General features: G+C 39.2%; 1 protein-coding gene across 5 annotated transcripts in view; it reads right to left on the reverse strand.

Annotated features, from left to right (window-relative positions):
- ASAP2 (ArfGAP with SH3 domain, ankyrin repeat and PH domain 2) overlaps positions 1-17,576 on the reverse strand; it is a 90,574-nt gene that overhangs the window by 56,955 nt on the left and 16,043 nt on the right. For all 5 annotated transcript variants that reach the window (XM_042033043.1, XM_042033041.1, XM_042033042.1 and 2 more), the window contains exons 2-3: positions 14,324-14,396; positions 10,285-10,430 (exon numbers count right to left, since the gene is read on the reverse strand). In XM_042033043.1, the coding sequence (XP_041888977.1) occupies positions 10,285-10,430; positions 14,324-14,396 (219 nt within the window). The remainder of the gene's footprint in view (positions 1-10,284; positions 10,431-14,323; positions 14,397-17,576) is intronic.

Genomic DNA, 17,576 nt, shown 5'->3' on the forward strand with positions numbered 1-17,576 from the left:
GATTGGTTAGTGACAATTAGAATATTCAGTATAGAAAATGATTTATTGTATTGTAACCAGGACTTCAGTATTCCACTCTTACACACTCTTGACTCTCAATCTCTCTCTTACTCTTACACACTCTTACTCTCTCTTCACACACACTTCTTCACTCTCATTCCTCTCGCTCTCTCTCTCTCTTACTCGCTCACTCTCTTGCTCTCTTGGGCCTGCTCAGAGCTGCCAGCTGCAGCTCTAAGCAGTGCCCCTATACCCACGCCCTTTGCAATAAACCGCATGTTCCTAGATCTGCTTATAGAGATCTCCCGTCCCCGTCGCCGTCCGTCTCCGACCGTCTACGCCCTGTCCAGACTGAACCCACCAGAGTCCTTACACCCATTGGTTGGTTTGTGTTCCCCTGCACGGGCAAGGACCCTCGGGTCCCGTGACTGAGAGTTCCTGAGCAGAGCCCCAGCCATGCGGCTGGAGAAATAAACATCTCTGAAACATCTACCACAAATCTGTCCACATATATTTCCTTTCCACAGGACTCCTGGTTTGATATAGGCGTGTTACAGTAATCCCCGCTGTAACAACTGGTGGAGGAATGCGGGCAAGACGCCGATCCCTGAGGAAGATTCGTGAGTAAAATAACCACTCTAGATCTCTCTCTTCTCATCTTGGTTTGGATGTTCTCTCTGGACTATGGAAGAATCGTGGGAAATGGGGCTCTCTGAGCCACAGAAAGAAATGTACCTAGAAGTAAAAGGAATCCTTGAACAACAAAACAAAAAAGTAATGCAACCGGGAGATCTAGAACATTTTTTTAACTAGCTTTTCAAAAATTTCTCCTATATTTCTCGAGACTTACTTTTTAATATTGAACCCCCTGGAACTAGTCAAGAGTGTTTTTGGCACGAGATCTTGTGGGAGATGAAAGATCAAACAGAACATGCATTAGCGATTGAACCCTTGCGTGGATCCCTTGTGGTCAGTGAAGCTATTCAGGAGCATTTATATGGTCCTATTACCCCTAAAGCAAAGGACGGCCATAGTCCCGCGGCCGAGGCCGCGCGGCCGCCATCCCGGGAGCACATGACTGCAGCCGTGCCGGCAGAGGTGCCTGCGCTGGATGCACCCGGCCCCCTCGGGAGCGCGCGCCTTATCGCGGACCCCATCCCTGTCTCGGGGTCCCCGGCCACGCGACTGCGAGGGAGGGAGCGATGCCGCAGGCGCCGCGGGTGCCGTGGGCCACGAGCAGCCAGGAACCGGGCATCAGCGTGGCAGGCCGCTCTGAGAGACTGGCTCGGAGAGCCCTGCGGAGGGAGAAGCAGCGGTTTCCACAGCGACACGAGAAGCTGCGCAGCGCAGCGCCGAGCTGAAACAGGGCCGCTCTCAAAGCAGCGTGGAGCCAGCGGAGCGGAACCGCTCACAGGGTGCGAAGCCAGCGGCGATGGCAACGCGGGGCCGCGCAGCGCCCAGACACGCGCCGGAGCAGCGCCGCTCGGAGAGCGAGGAGCAGCCCCAATGCGGGGGCCCGGCCGAGACGTCGGAGTCGGCGAGGCGGAGGCCACACGGGACCAGCAGCCACAACGAACACGCAAGCACGTGATAGGAAGAGTTACAGCAACGAAAATCACAGGAACTGTGAAATGGTACAATGTAAAAAACAACTATGGATTTATAACACGAGATGATACAGGGGGAGATCTATTCATCCATAGAACTGCCATTAAAAGGAATAACCCTAAAAATTACCTGCAAAGTGTAGGAGATGGGAAAGTTGTACAATTTGATATAGTGCAAGAAGGGTTTACAAGCAGCGAATGTTACTGGGCCTGGGGGTATTCCAGTCAAAGGCAGCCGTTATGCACAAAATTATAAACAATATCCATCCCAGCAATTTCCCTACCCACAGCCTACTTCCCCCTTTTACCCTATACCCAATATGAACCCCTTCCTAAGTTTACCCCATCCCCAGTTTATTTCTAATCCGTTTTTCACCCCATGGCTTCCCTATACAATTCCATTTCCCTACAATTCCTCTCCGATGCCGAGGGGGGGATGAAAAGAGGGAGGGAAGAAATTAAACCCTCTCCTGCCTCAGTTTCCCCACAAAACATGCCCGGAGAGTTCTGTCTCCCTTCTGTCAGCCCTAAGATGTTCCACAGAATCTGACTGGACATTTAAAGACTCAGGAGGGTGGCTTGTTTTGTCTTGAAACTGTTCTTGTTATGTTTATCCAGTTGTTTTCATTCTCCTTTTATTAAAATAAAATGGGTGAGATGTTGGGGTCCCTCCCCCTGCCATGTAGCCCTGGGAGAGGGGCCCTGGGGGGGAGGCACGGGGTTTCCCTGCCCCTGGTCAGCTTCATTTCCCATTGGTTGGTTTGTGTTCCCTGGTGTGGCCAAGGACCCTCGGGTCCCGTGACTGCAGAGTTCCTGAGCAGAGCCCCGGCCATGCGGCTGGAGAAATAAACATCTCTGAAACATCTGCCACGAATCTGTCCATATATATTTCGTTTCCACGGGACTCCTGGTTTGATATATGCGTGTTACAGTAATCCCCGCTGTAACACGTTAGAATAGCACGATGAGAAAAAAAATCAGAATAACTTTTGCAGCAGTTCAGTTAAAGTTGCCCTTGCATAAGCTATTTCTTTTCTTGGTATTTTATGCTGTTGTTTTAAAATGCCTTTTTTTTAAAGAAGCTCTGAAATCCCTATATGAAGATGGATTTCAGATGTTCAAATTACAGAAAGAACTTTGCATCATGTAGGAACAAACGCTTCTATTTCTTCAGGAATAATGTCAGGGACATCGAAGTCTTTTTTTAGCATAACCCATCCAGAGATGAAAAAAACCTAAAATTTTAAGAAAAAAATATTTACAGTTATGGATGGTTCAGTCTTCCCAGAACTGAAAAATACAAAATATTATCACCTTGTAGTTACTTGGTGACCTCACTAAAACAGACTTGGTGATACATAATAGCTATTGTTAAACAAGCAAAGCCTTGATGTCCCCATCTTTCCTCCTCAAAGAAACTACCTTACTGCATTTGCTTGAAATTTCAGCCACTAGTAAAAGTGAACCTTCATTAATTTTAAAGGTTACACAGATTGTCTCTGCATGGGAAGGCTAAAGAAATATAGAAAATCTGGTCTTTTAAACTCTTAACACAAATCACATTTCTCCTCCTCCACCCTACTGTTTCTCCTCTCCAACAAGCTGCAGGACTCAACCACAGCCCTTCAGAATCAACAAGTTAAATTTCAGCTCTGCGTTGCTTTGGGTTTTTTTAAGTACTTCATGTAAAAATTGAATGAGCAACATGTACACAAGCTTAGCTGGCAGTGCTGGAAACCATCCATATCCTAAGTCCCCAGCAGTACTACCAACAGGCGCATATCAACACAACCATTCTCAAGGGTAATAAAATTTTATGTTGTAAATACAGGAGATAAGTGAAAAAGTTTAAACAACACAAAACCTAGGTAAAAAAACCCCAGACACTTCTAGAAGTTGCAAGTGCACAACCAGAATGGTTATTCAGGTGGAAAAGCAGAAGAGGTCTCTTCCAAGATATCATTCCATGCAAAGTTTTCTACTTTGTTATTCTATTAGTATGATGTAGTCAAATCTCTAACTTAAAGATCAATACTTTCATAGACTCCATTTAATTATTCTTCAGGTTTAGTGGACAGAAATAAAGAACAAAGTATTTCTCAACAGCAGACTCAAGACAATTGATTTTTCTTTAAGTCAGAAAAGAAAAAAACATCTAAAGTATTATCCCAAACATACTCATATAAACATCAATCAGACTCCCAAACCGTTATGGATATTTGCTAGAATTTCACATCACATGGCCTGGACTCCAAAGCAACTTAAAAAAACTCTACATTCTTTTTAAAAACTTAGAGAATGTTTGCCTATTCAAATTAATTCCCTTTGTGTGCTATCACCTGCACATTATTATCAGTCTATTGTATTCCCTATGCTCCTATTCTATTTGTAACAAAAGTAAACACACATAATGCATGAACTTGTCATTATTAACCCAGTTAGATGAATCATACTCCTTCATATTTATAAGTCAGCAAGAAATATACAGATGAAAGATCTTACATGTTTTTCTGCTCTTTCTTGAGTATCTTAAGCTGAGCTATCTAAAAATATAGACCCATTTTTGGCACGCAGAGAAGCATTAATATGCTGCAGTTCCTACTCTGTGCAGAGTACAAGGAGCTAGAATGTGTGCAACAGCCTCTACATTTTGACTACTTTATGTTTTAAAATATTATTTAAAAATATATATATACAAAGGTGCAGGAAATCTTCACAGAAATTAGAGTAATCCTGTCTCAGAGAAACACTAGCAAATTCTGTATGTTAAAAAAAAAAAAGAAAAAAAAACCCAGTTGACCTCGTTTCCACTTCCAACATTGCTGCTTTGGTACTTGCGGTTTTCCTCTGACAGTTTCCAACAAGATGACAGGGTAAAAAATTAAAACTTCCTAAGTTGGAGCACGCTCAGAAAAGAAGAAATGGCAGGGGAGAGAACATATAAACAAAACACATAGCTGCCAGAAGTGCTCATAGAGGCAACAAGCAAGCCAGCATTTGTGAAGGGGAAAGATGTTCAAGTGGTTTAAGGGCCTATGGCTAAACATTTAAGTTTGCTGTTTGCCAGCCCTTCTGATTCCTTTAAAGTAAAGCTCTTTTCCATAAGAGCTTAGGATACTGGTGCCTGCAGTACTTCTGTAGGGTTTTGTTTTTTAAGTCCAACCAAAAAGGGGGGAAAAAGCGCCTTTTCAGTATACTTCAGAAGTTTAAATACTTTTCTTAACATGCAGAACTTAAAACTTTTTCAGTTTAAACTAAAATTCAGGCAGATATGTCTCCTATTGCCATTACTAAACTTTAGATGCAGTCCCTCTACCTGGCTGTGGGCTTCTCTACCATCAATGAGCTCAGGTGTGTGCAGATAATGGCAATACTGCCTGCTGACAAATCATTGTTTATTTTCTTTTTTTTATGGCAAGTGCTATTGGATTTAACAGTTTCCAATAATTTTCCCAGTGACGTGAGCATCAGTAGGACAAGGCCAATCAACACAGCAGAGAGAAAGTGGAAATCAGAACACCCACTATAGATGAGACATTGTGTGAACTTTAAGCTTTAGCATCTACGCCCAAGACTTCAGAAAAACGTGTAACCAAGACTGGTGGCACAAACTTCCATCTGTACACTGTGCCTTCCCCTTGCGCACAAGGTCACAGTGCTGCCCTTCCTCTGTCCTCACCCCCTCTCCCCTGCAGCACAGGTGTGACTGAGCTGGGGTATCACCTACCACTCATTATGCCACAGGGAAAATGACTCCAGCAGAACAGGAACTGAGCACTACTACGTGCCCACATGGAGCTGCTGGCACAGCTGCCTCAAAAAATGCCTTCACACAAGATACCAAGTGCTGCCACCATGTACTACTTAGAAACAGCCCCGTTACCACCACCAATACTCAAACTACAAACTAGGAACTTCTCTATTAGGAAGTATTTCACAGGAAATCTTAAAAGCATAAAATGAAGAGTTGCAAAAGCAAAGGAAGGAAGAGACTTGTGGTTATTCTAGCCCTCTTTCCTTGCCAGTGGAGAATTCCAGACTGCACATTTTCTAACCTAGGTTGAAAGACCTAAGTGGTAGGCTTCTATCACTTTCTCTGGGACACTTCACCTTAAATTTTCAGAGTGAGATCCCATTTACATGCAATTTATTATTTGCCTGCTCCACAGAGTTATCTGTGAAGCAAACCATAAATTTAAAATTCTTCAAAATTTTCTTCATAAACCAATCTATTGAAGCCCTAATCATGTTTTATTACTACCCTCCAAATTTCCTCCAGTTGGATCAATACTCTTTGGCAAAAAAATAAAGATGTGGTTCCAGGTGGAGCTGAACCCATGCTGCTAAGGAGGAATTATTAGATCTTGGCTTATATCTCTACAAGCGTAAGTCAAACAGTACTCTTTATTTTTTTCCTCTCATTGTTAGCCAAGTTTTCCTTAAGTGTACTGATGTAAAACAGAAACCTCACAACTTAAATCATTAAGCTCCACAGACAATACTCCAATCTCAAATACGTATACCTGTAGAATTTTTTCATGGACTTAAATGAGTCCTTCTAAACAAAAATATGTTTGCGAAGGTTCCGGCACCAAACATTGTTTTTTAAAACCTTGGTCTAAACAAAGAAAATTCTGGGCATAAATTTCTCAACTTTATTACATAACACGGAAAAGATATTTCCTTCACTTTTGTTGTTACCTTTTACAGTTAAGCAAATTTTCTTTCTTCTTACATTTTAAAAAAGTAAGTAAAACAAAGAGCATATGGTCAGAAAAATATCATTGCTGTTCTTCCATTTTTTCTGACTAAAAACCCAAGTATTATTAATTGAAAATAGAATCTCTTACTCGCAGCTACCTTCCACAGAGTGGAAATATCAGATCCACTCCTCTCAATCCAGACTGTTTCATTAGCTTTAAATTTATATAAATGAAAAAGAAAGGACAAGAGTATGTATAACAACAACAAATACAGAAAATGGTATTTGTTAAATAGCTACTTCATCTTCACAGATCAAAACCCTTTTCAAGGAGTGTTGACAAAGATGCACAACTAGATTTTATTTCTTCTCAGTGTAGCAATTTAATAGGATTTGAAGGAGAAAATATTTAAAGTGCAAACATATTGCAATGAGCCTTTCATTTTGCTAACATTTTTCATATTAAGACCCACACCTTTATCCCTTGGTACTATATTTAAGAAGACAGAGTAATTAACACTATAAGCAAGTGCTATACAGACCTAACCTACCTGGGAACTCCTACTACTCTAGCGGGTGCTCCAATTCCATTAGGAATTAGGAACAAGGTTGCCATCAAGAAGCAATATCACACTTGCCACAAAAGGTGGTATGTTACCTCTGAAAATGGCCTCTAGTAATTTCAGATCTTTCACTACCAAAAAGACGAACTGATTGCTCAATCTTCTTAAAAAACAGAAGTTGAAGAAAAATTTGTAAGTTGATATCAGAGCTATGGCAAAAGAAAATAACTGTAAGTATACATCACAAAGTGATCCAAATAATGCAAACTGGGTTAGAATGGCTAAAATGAGTGGTTACAAGGATCTTGTACACAGAAAATATCAATTCATTTCTTGAAGATATATTTATAAATCACTTCAAAAGTGAAGAAGAATACAAAGGTTGGGGTGGGGGTTTTTGGAGTTTTATGCACTATTTCAAAGTGCACATATAAAAGCAGCATAGCAAACTTATAAAAACTCAAGACCTAAACTTTAACTTGAATAGTTCATAGGTTTTTGGATTAAAACCAAAAATACTTCAGCTGCTATTGAAATGCTTTAAAACACTGATGCCTTGATAAAAACTTCAAAGTCTTTTAGGAAACTTCTAAAATTATTAGGGAAAACAAAGACCTAAGACTCCTGTTAAAGCAGAACAACTTTATAATGGCTTTCCTCTACCTTACTAAGGACAAGTTTAAAGAAAATCTTTGTGCAGAAGCACTTTCGAGCTACAGCTCTAAATACCATCCAGGCCAAGAGCTGACAGAACACGTCAGCTTCTAGAAACAAATGTAAAATATATGACAAAGCAAAACTTGACAGTAGCCCTAAAGCTTTGCCAGTGTTAATAGCTTTGGCACCTGTTCCAGTTTGAACACGTCCTCTCACTTCCTTGCACATTCCCCATTCACTTCAGTTAAAATCTTCTGTGGAAATTCAGCACCCTGTGAAACTCCAGAGATAGGTCTATTTAAAGAGTACCTTCCAGAATGTTTTTTTTACAGCAGCAGGTTGCATGGCCCTGGCTACATTTTGGATGAAAATATTTACAACCAAAACATGTTTTGGTTGTAATATATCTGGAAACACCAGAGGAGGAGGAGAGGGATGTTTTTAATGTCAATATGTTGAAAGCATTCAGAGTTGGATACGTCACCTCACTGTGAGAATGCACATATGGCTATGACTTTAACAAAATGTACCCCAAATTATTTCCAATTATTGTACAAAACTTTTTATACTGGTCAATATCCTTTTAACGTTTTTGAAAACTAGATCTCAATCAGTGAATTTATGAACAGATTTTCTAAGTGACCAGTTACAAGAAATTTATTCTAGTGGCATTAACTTCTAATAGGCAAAGCTATATAAATCTATAATTTTTCATTATTCTAGATTTCTTGTTTGTAAATATGGCATTTGCAAGCAATAATGAAGTTCACATCTTTTTTTCATATGTATTTCCTTCTGAAGGAAACTATTTTCCTATTGAGACACCAAATTCAAGGACCATTAGGTTTCCTTTGCTAGTCAGGAAAAAACAAAAAGCTTCAAACCTCAACAATATGAAGCATATTAGGAAGCAGCAGCACTTTACAGAGATCTGCTCTTCACCAGACAGTATTAAAGAGAGAAGGTGCCTATGCTATTTCAATGTTAAAAAAAAAATTACATTCAGGCCTATGCAGAAGTTACTCTTCACTAGAAAAATAGAGAAAATCAGAATCACAAACTGAGAAAAACTAAAGACTTAACTACTCTCTTATGACATATCCTCTTCTTATACACACAAACTGAAGCAAATGTACGTGGCTGCTTCTAAAAAAAACCAGTACACAGCAAAAAGAACTACAAATATTCCTTGGAGAAGACACACACAAAACTTAGGTGGATAACAAAAGATAACAAAAACATGCATTCCAGCTTGCCATAGATACTTATTTTGGTGTTTTTCCTTCCCAAAGTGTGGAAGAAAAGTCATTATTTTCAGAAACATTTTGCAAATATAGTAGTTTCTGGTTTTAAGAGAACAAATAGCTAAGTTTTTTGGTAAAAAAGCAACACCTTCTAGCTTTCAGAAGTATTCTTGCAATGTAACACATTAAAAGCTTTTTCTGGGGAGGGGGTGTAGCTTTTTAAAATCACCTAAACATCCCATTTCCCAGATCCATTTGCCTAATGAATTCATCATACTGCAATTAATATATGATAGAGAGGGGGTTTTAGGCAACAGAAGGTATCAATTAGAAGACCCATTCCATTTTCCTTTCCATAGGAGCTGCCTGCCTCTGTATGAGAGACTTGGGATAACTGACTCACACTGAATGAGGATGCCTCTTCTGATACATAATCTCAGATAATATTTGTACTTCCAGAGAAGTTGAAATCAATATAACCAATGTGAAATATATTTCATTGTTGATAAATACATTTGGGGCTGTATTCATCAATATCATGATTGGGTAAAAAGAGAGGACAGCATCAGAGAATGAATGGAACTGCCCTAAACCCCATCAGCTGGAAACATTCCCCAAAGAAGTGATTATGACCAGCTGGCTGCAAACTACAGACATTTGGTCTAGACTCACAAAAGCATTTGATGTGTCTCCATGCCATTGATTTCAGCAGACACAGAGTTTTAAATGCTTCTGGGAATCTGGGTCACTTCCCCTTCCTAGCCCCTGGTGTAAGAGTTCCGTGAATTCAAGTAAATTTGGTACTTAAGATGTGGGAAAGCTCTAGCTACTAGGATGTAATCAGAATCTGCCCTTTTTTGTACCCTCTGATTAATGTGAAATTGAGGCTGAAAATTCTCCATTTATAATTAAAAATTCTGTTGTTCCATTTGGTTCCATCCCATTTGGCTCACCAAAGAGGCTTTTAAGACTTACTGGCTTCAGCTGTAGGCTTGATCCCCAATGGATGCTACTGTTGTTAGAGCATTTTGTTTGATTTTGTTTCCCTGACTCACTTCCCTGAGAAGCAAGAACACTCTCTTCCAGGGCCGCTAAAATCTCCCTTTACAAATACAAATGGAAAGTGGGAAAAGGTAATGTAAAACAGCATGATCACACAGTAAATCAAGTTGGGTTTTGCTGGTTTCACAATTTTAAAGCAAACTGAGATGGGTGTTTTATAATGCATGTTATAACTATTGTAGGAAGCTTTTAGACGTGCTAAGTGAAGAGGGAGGTTTGTTGTGTTTGTGTTTTGTGGTGGTTTCTTTTCTAGTTTCTTTGGTTTGGCTTGAGTTTTGACTTCTGCAAGGGGAAAGCCTAGAACATAAGACATTTTCATAAGCTGAGAGTTTTTTAAAGAACAATGGTTTCTAAAACACAAATTGTCTTCAATATGAAGAGCTGTTGTAATTCCAAAATAAGCCTTTATAATGGCTTTAAAATTTCAACATGTTTTAAATAATTCTTACCAAATTTTTGAAGAGTGCAGTTAATTCCTTTGTAAACACAGAAAATTTTAAAAATGCTGTTCCCAAATCTGGGTCATCCCTGCAAACACAGTTGCCACCGAACTTCTCCAGTGCTTGTGTATACTGTTCTTCATTTTCCACGTGAGCTTCAAAAAGAGCAAAACAGGAAGATATCATCAGTAGATAAAAGGTTACTGAAATCACAATTGAGGGTTTTTAAAAAAACAACTTTCCACAGTTATTGTTACAAATGTTTACTTAATACAAAAAACAGTTATTCTTTACATTTTAACACTGATACGCCTGAAGTGGTTTGCATGTACCTGTCCACCTTGTACAAATGACAATGTGCCAAGACAAGACAAACATCTGACACTCTAGAAAGACCCACAATATTTCTGCACCATAGCAGAGACCCCATAACAACTCCCAGCTCCTATAATGAACTTTCCGATTTTAGAGTCTTTTATTAACACTTTCTAATTTTAACTGCGTGCTGTTATGTTTTACTGTGTTATGTTATGTGTGCTGAAAAAGAAACAGAAGAACTAAAGTGTGCTGGCAGAGTCTTGGATCTGTACAACAGAAGGCAATAGATCAAATAGTCTTGATTCGCCCTAAGAAAAAGGACTATAAACCACATTAAAAAGGAGAACAAAACCGTATCTATGTTAGTTCTCCAATTCAGGGCAGCAGTGGGGATCTGAAGCGAATCCTAGCAATCTGCATTTACCACAGGCCAGTTCAGTTCTGAAAGCAATTCCGGTTCGTGACAACCAGATTCCTTTCTGAGAGAACAAAATCAGAAGCTCTGCCCTAGAAGTCATCCAGATCTCCTGGGCTACACCAGTGCAACTCATCCTGCACACACCTAACACCAATGTTCAGAAAGCTTTGAGCTGCACATGTTGGGGGGTTATTCAGCCCAGGGAATGAGAAGAAATCTAGGCATAAAATAAATTCCCCTGATTCAAATATAAAGGAAATCTGAGAGGCTTCAGTCTTAACTACCTTGCCCAAGTGATTTATTCCTAGGTCACTCCTGGGTTACTTGCCTATACAGACAGGCATAAAACATCCCTTTATGAAAAATCAGTTTGACCTGTGGAATAAAACAGAAAGTTTTTCTGAACCCAAGTTTAGTGACCATGTCAAGCTTGAGCATGTGGGCAAAGTACAACAAGTCAGCACCTGACAAAGGTAACATTGCCTATTTCTTACTCTAGCTGTAGACAATTTCTAAAGTTTCAAAGGAAGTCAGGGAAAAAAACTCCACACTCTAGAAAACAAATCATGCATTAATAAGAAAAGGACTGTCTCAGTCATTACATGAGACTAGCATAAACCCTGAAGATTATTCAGAGAGGATTAATCTGTTCAAACAAGCAATGATCCAGTTTCATTTCAAGCCCATTTGTACACATCAACACATTTAATATCCAAAGGATTTTTGATACAATGTCATTTCCCAAATTTCTGTGAATTTGTTATACAACCTGTTCAAAAAACTTCTCGTGCTCCAGACTAAAAACAAGCCTGTGTTCATGTGTCCTATCTGGACAGCCATTCAAGAACTTTGTTTCTCAATAGCTACAAATTTTCTCTGATTTCCAATATATGAAACCAAAACCCTGTGCAGCAGTGGTATAGCACCATGTAATTTAAGACTGACATAATGTATATGCAGAATTGAAGTTACACAACCAGCATTAATTCTACAAGTTTTTAACTTGAGCACTTGAATTTGCAGCCTGTGACTGTTTTCAGATAGCTATTAAATTTAAAAACTGAGTACTAGCACTGAAATTTACTTTTTTTCCTCAGCATCAACAGCAAGGGCTGAGCACTTACCAAAATTTTTGCTGTAGGATGAAGTAAGGATGTTCAACTAATTCTATTGTGTGACATATATACACCTGAACAAGCTTTCAGTGAACTGGCACAGGCAGCAAAAACGAGAATGTGGCAGGTCACAGCGCCTCTAGATCTCACATCTACCCAGTGAGGTGAATTATTTCCACACTGCTTCCTGCATCCACCTTAGCTTACGTGAACCCAGGTGAGAGAAGAGGTCAGGCCACAACTCCTACTGCAAAAAGAGAAAGCTGCCCCTGCATGAAAGCAAGGTGCAAAGGCTACTACCATTAAGTGTTATGGCTAGATGTGCAACCAGTAACTGTGCCATGCTGACTTTTTACCTTAGGAAACAAGCACAGCATCCATTCCACATGGCATCCCCAGGAGTCTTCTATTCCCCAGCATCCTAGGGACTGTTCTTCCGGATTCTGAGACATTCCCCAGAATGCTGATGGTAGTTTATTGCAGCAGTACTAATAACTGTGCTGGTACTCCCCAATTGCTTCTGAAGAACACAAAAATCTACTTTTCCCATGGAACCCTCCAAAATACTCTTCCTGTCCTATGTTTTTTTCCTGATGAATTTTAAAAGTTTCTCTACAAACAAAAGGTATGAAATCTATCAAAAAAAGAAACTTGATCCAGTTTTGAGGGTTTAGAGGTTTTCTTTAAGTAAGAACCCAAGCTACGTACAAATTGGGAGTCACGATGTAATCCTTAATAACGGTTTGTAAACTCTCACATTAAAACAGAAATACAAAACACGTAGATTTAATATTTAGGGAACCTATACTAAAAATCCAGTCACTGTGCTCTTAGGAGTGTGGGACCATGGGGTTTGTTTTGTCAAAAGAAACCCCAAGGGCTGACAGGTGGCTTGGTTAGTGATGTTTCTGCTGGTGGAAGAGAAGTGCCTCCAAACCTTTCTTGTCAAGATTGGGTGGGCAGCACAAATTTAAATCATGGGCAAGGTACTGATTTTACGCAAAGACTAGTGATTTGCTACAATGCTCTAACAGGTACTCTGATTATGAAGCATAGTCTAGCATTCTAGAATAAAATTTTAAAAAACCCCAACAGCCAAAAAGAAAAACCAGCCAAGCAAGAAAAACAAGAGAATAAAGGATGCCAAACCAATGAAACAGCTCCTGATGAATCTTAAACTGGACCCTCCACAATCCAAAGGTAACAGCTTCATTACATTCGACAAGGAACTTCCTTTCAATTAGCTGAGATGAATTATACCACAATAGCAGTTCTTGTTCTAACCTTGTGTCTGAACACCAACATGGCCACAAGTTCTGTCAGATATTGGTGGCTCTCCAAGGTTGACAGGCCTGTCTATTTTGCATTTAATACAGGTTTTGTTAGCTCTAATTGCTATGAACTGCACAGTGAGAACAAAAGCCAACCAAATGCTGTTTCTTATCCACAAAAAACAAATGCTGTTTCTTATTCACAAAATGCTGCTGATCCACAAAAACAAAAACTTCAGTTATTTTTTTCAAAGAAGATAAACATACACAACTCCAAGAGATTGGCACACATTTAAAAAGGCACACAGCAATAGTTCTTTGCATTTTATTCAGCATTATAAGGAAAATATCTGATTTTTTACCTCATGACAATAAAAAGTTGCAGCTCATCACCTCTTTCTTGTCATGAAGTTCTCAACATGCATAACTGGAAGCCACCAGGGAGAGTGAGGTCTCACAAAGCAGTAGAGCCAATGTAGCTTCTTACTGCTGCCAAAGAGTAATTTCACCCCTCCCACACCCTCATCTCTTGATGATACACATGGCCCTACCACTTCAGGTGCTCATCTAATCCTGATTAAGTTGATCTCACTGCATATGCAGCTTTATACAAGCTTAAAAACTCATCTAGGGATCCGCCAAACAGCAGGCATGACAAAAGGAGCAGGTAGCCCAGACCCAGTGGAAAGAGGAGAGCACAGCTTCGCCACTTGGTACCAGTATGGCAGCAAGAGAAGTTTAGCTACCCCACAACATCTCATCCTTACTGAGCTCATGATCAAACAGCTAGTTCAAGATTGACACTTAAAATGCACATATTTCTCTTCTCAGAGTTACCCATATCACTCCTTCTGATTCACTATGACATCTGACTGCTTAAATCTTCCAATTTCACCGATATAAACTAACAGGAATTATGTACTTACCCAGACCAGATAAGTTTATGGCTTTGACAGATTTCTTCATTTTATAGAGAACAGTTCGGTCAACATCTAGAGCCTAAAAAAAAAAAGAAAAATGTAATAGTGGATTGTCCTCTGGCAAATTTCTGCCCTGGAAACCTGCTGTAATTACAACTATTACATAGTTTACTTTATTCCCCTAATTAATGAATTACTTACCATTTGCTTCCACCCCCATTTATACAACCTATTCTGTACCCTTGCCCAAAAAAACACCTCCTCCATCTTTGGCTGGTGACCAGCATCATGTAAACTCAGCAGGAAACAATTTACACAATACCGTCTTTCCATGCTAAATTATTAAAGAAGCTTAAAACAGTTTTCACCCATCATATGTTCTGACACTGCTGAAGACACAAGCAATATCACTTCCTCAGGCAGAATATTGAAAATGGAATTTAATTTCAGTTTTCCTGGATAATTTAGTTAATTGCATTCTCAACTATATGAACTTTCTCACTGCTACGCTGAACAAAATAAATTGCATATCTCTCAAATATCTTTCACACAGTTTAACACTAGGCAAAGCTTCCCCCAACACTATATAAAATCCAAGTTTAAATCTTTCCCAGAATTCTCAAGCACTTATAATCAATTTGTTATGAAGAAAGAAGTAAAAGCAGGCAACCATTTTGCTTACTGAAGTGAAATAAGAGCAGACTCAAGAATGTAGAATTGTTCCAGAAGGGAGAAGCGGAATTATGATTATATAAATTAATTTTAAAAAAAAGTTGTGAAACTTGGAGAAAATGTATGTTCCAAAGATGGTGGTGAATTTAGACCCCACTGAAGAACAATACTGAACACTACAAATTGTATTATGCCAAGAGCTGTTTAGCATGATACATGATAAAGCAAAGAAAACCCACCAAATTCATTCCAGTTTTCATGCAAAACATTTCAATGAATTGCAGCAGTTACACATCTGACCTACCCTTTTTTATTGTTAATCATTTGTGTAAGAAACACAATTTGGAAAAGTCAAGCCCCTAGGAGTCTATCCAATTATTTTAACACAGTGAATGCAAAAAGAAATATTAAGCCCCCTAATTTTGGGGGTATTCTTAAACTGAATCTGTTTAGACCACAAATAGCTGGACAAAATCTTCACAGCATTGCATGGAAACCAAGCAATTTAGACAATGCCTGAACATCAATGTTGCAGTGTCACTGTAACTGTGTACTTCTGTATCCATTTGAGGTTTTGCCTTCAGCATCTTTATATTAGCACGTATATATTTTAACATATGAAACATATTAGTAGGAAAGGTGCAGAGGCCTTTTCACCTGGAATTCTGAACTACAGAAGAAGTGAAAAATAAAACAATCTAAGAAAGCCCATAAAAGCCATGCCAGGTTTGTTCACCCTCTTCAGCAATTTGAATTCCATCTACTCCAACAAATCCGTATCTAGTATGATCTCCAAGGTTAGATTAGTCACCTGTTTGGATGGGAGTACATGAAGGGAACTCCCTCATTGTATATTTGGTGATTTCTAAAAATAACCTCAGAAAAGCACTCTCCAATCAGCTGACTACAGAGGAATGATAATTTCATTGATGACTGCGTCAAAGCGCAATCACCCTCTTGGAGTCCAAGCAAAAGGAATGTCTCCAACTACAAGCATTACAAGCAACAGTCCAAAGAGAAGGTTGACAACCAGAGACTTAAAACTTAAGAATTCAATTCTCAGGTAAATCTTAGATTTGTGTGTGCAGCTGAGAAAATATTAGATCTCTGCACCTTAGTTTGGGGGAGATAATTCTTCAGGAAGAGAAATGTTGGAAGGATAAATGCATGGGATTAATTGTACTACTGTGGTCAGGGATCCAGACGGATCTATGGATTCATAAAATCCTCTGGCCCAAGGCTGCCTCAATCAGAAAGCACAAACTCCCAGTAAGGAAAAAAACCTCAAATCCTCTTCCTCAACTAAATCCTCTTCCTCATTATTTTGGTTTGAAACGCCTCTCAACCAACTTCCACTTTAGCCAGGATCAAGCAGTAGAGGAATAAACCCACAAGGCACAGCATAGCCAGGGTCCAACAGAAATGGCAGCTAATGCACCTAATACACCAGTGACAACTCAAGCATCAACCCATCCCAGACAGCTGGTCCACATAAAAATTCAAAACAAAGGATAGCGGGGAAAATACCCCACAGAGAGTACCAAGGACAACACAACAAGCAAAACATAAAACCCTAATGTGTTCAAACTGTACAGGTCAGGATTCTCTCTTCATCCCCTGCCTGTCTTTTCAGCTGCATCAGTGCAAAGCTGTACCTGAACCTGAAAAAAATGTGACTAGAAACTGGGGGGAAAAATCAGTTCTGGAAAGCTTTCCAAACAGGAAACAAAGGATAAAAAATATCTAGCCATTTTAAGGGGGACCTTAAATAAATACATAGATAAATAAACAGATAGATTAATTAATTAATTAATACATTTATGAAATACAATTACTATGTTTCCAATTGTGGTAAGAAAACTAGACTTGCATCTGTAGGAGGTTTTGTCTGTTCCTCCCTTCCTTGGTGCAATCTTTTCATAGTGTATGACATTTAAGAGTGGCTATGTGTGCCTACAACTAATGGGCAAAATACTGAAAAGCTTTGCATCTTTAATACTGTATTTCAGTCTTGCTTACAGACTAAAAAATAGGAAGACTTTGTTTACTTGAATAGCATTGGTGTTTATTCATATATAGTGTTTCAAAGGAATCATTTCAGGATAAAACTTGAAAATGTCACTCCTTGTCTTTACTGCTGTTCTTCATATTTTCTTGTCCTTTTCTTTGTCCTCATCTTAGCACTAGGAAATCAGTCTAAGTCCAGCTGTGGCTTTTTTATAGTTCACATTTCTAAGCCTGTGTTTGTTTCATAAATATACACACACTATCCCAATGCACACACATGCACCAAAATGCACCCTCATTCAACTTCTTTGTGCATTCTCAGTAGTGTCAGAAGCAGGGAATTTTAAAATGGCTTCAGATGTTGCATATTCTAGCATTTCTTTTTATTCACTTAAAATGACCAGTAAACTCCTGAACAAGAAGAAAAGTGACCATGCATTTCATATGGCGGAATCATTTTGTCCTCCCATGTAATGTTTCTAGTTTTGCCTCAAAAAACTATATTTTAGCATCTGTTTCAGCACAACTGAGTCTACAAGGCCACATAAATAATATTCATAGCCCCATCAGTTTCTACTGA

The sequence above is a fragment of the Corvus kubaryi genome, unplaced genomic scaffold (assembly GCF_017639235.1).
Source record: "Corvus kubaryi isolate FWS band 111438036 unplaced genomic scaffold, C.kubaryi_AGA036_p1.0 37354, whole genome shotgun sequence".
NCBI lineage: Eukaryota > Metazoa > Chordata > Aves > Passeriformes > Corvidae > Corvus > Corvus kubaryi.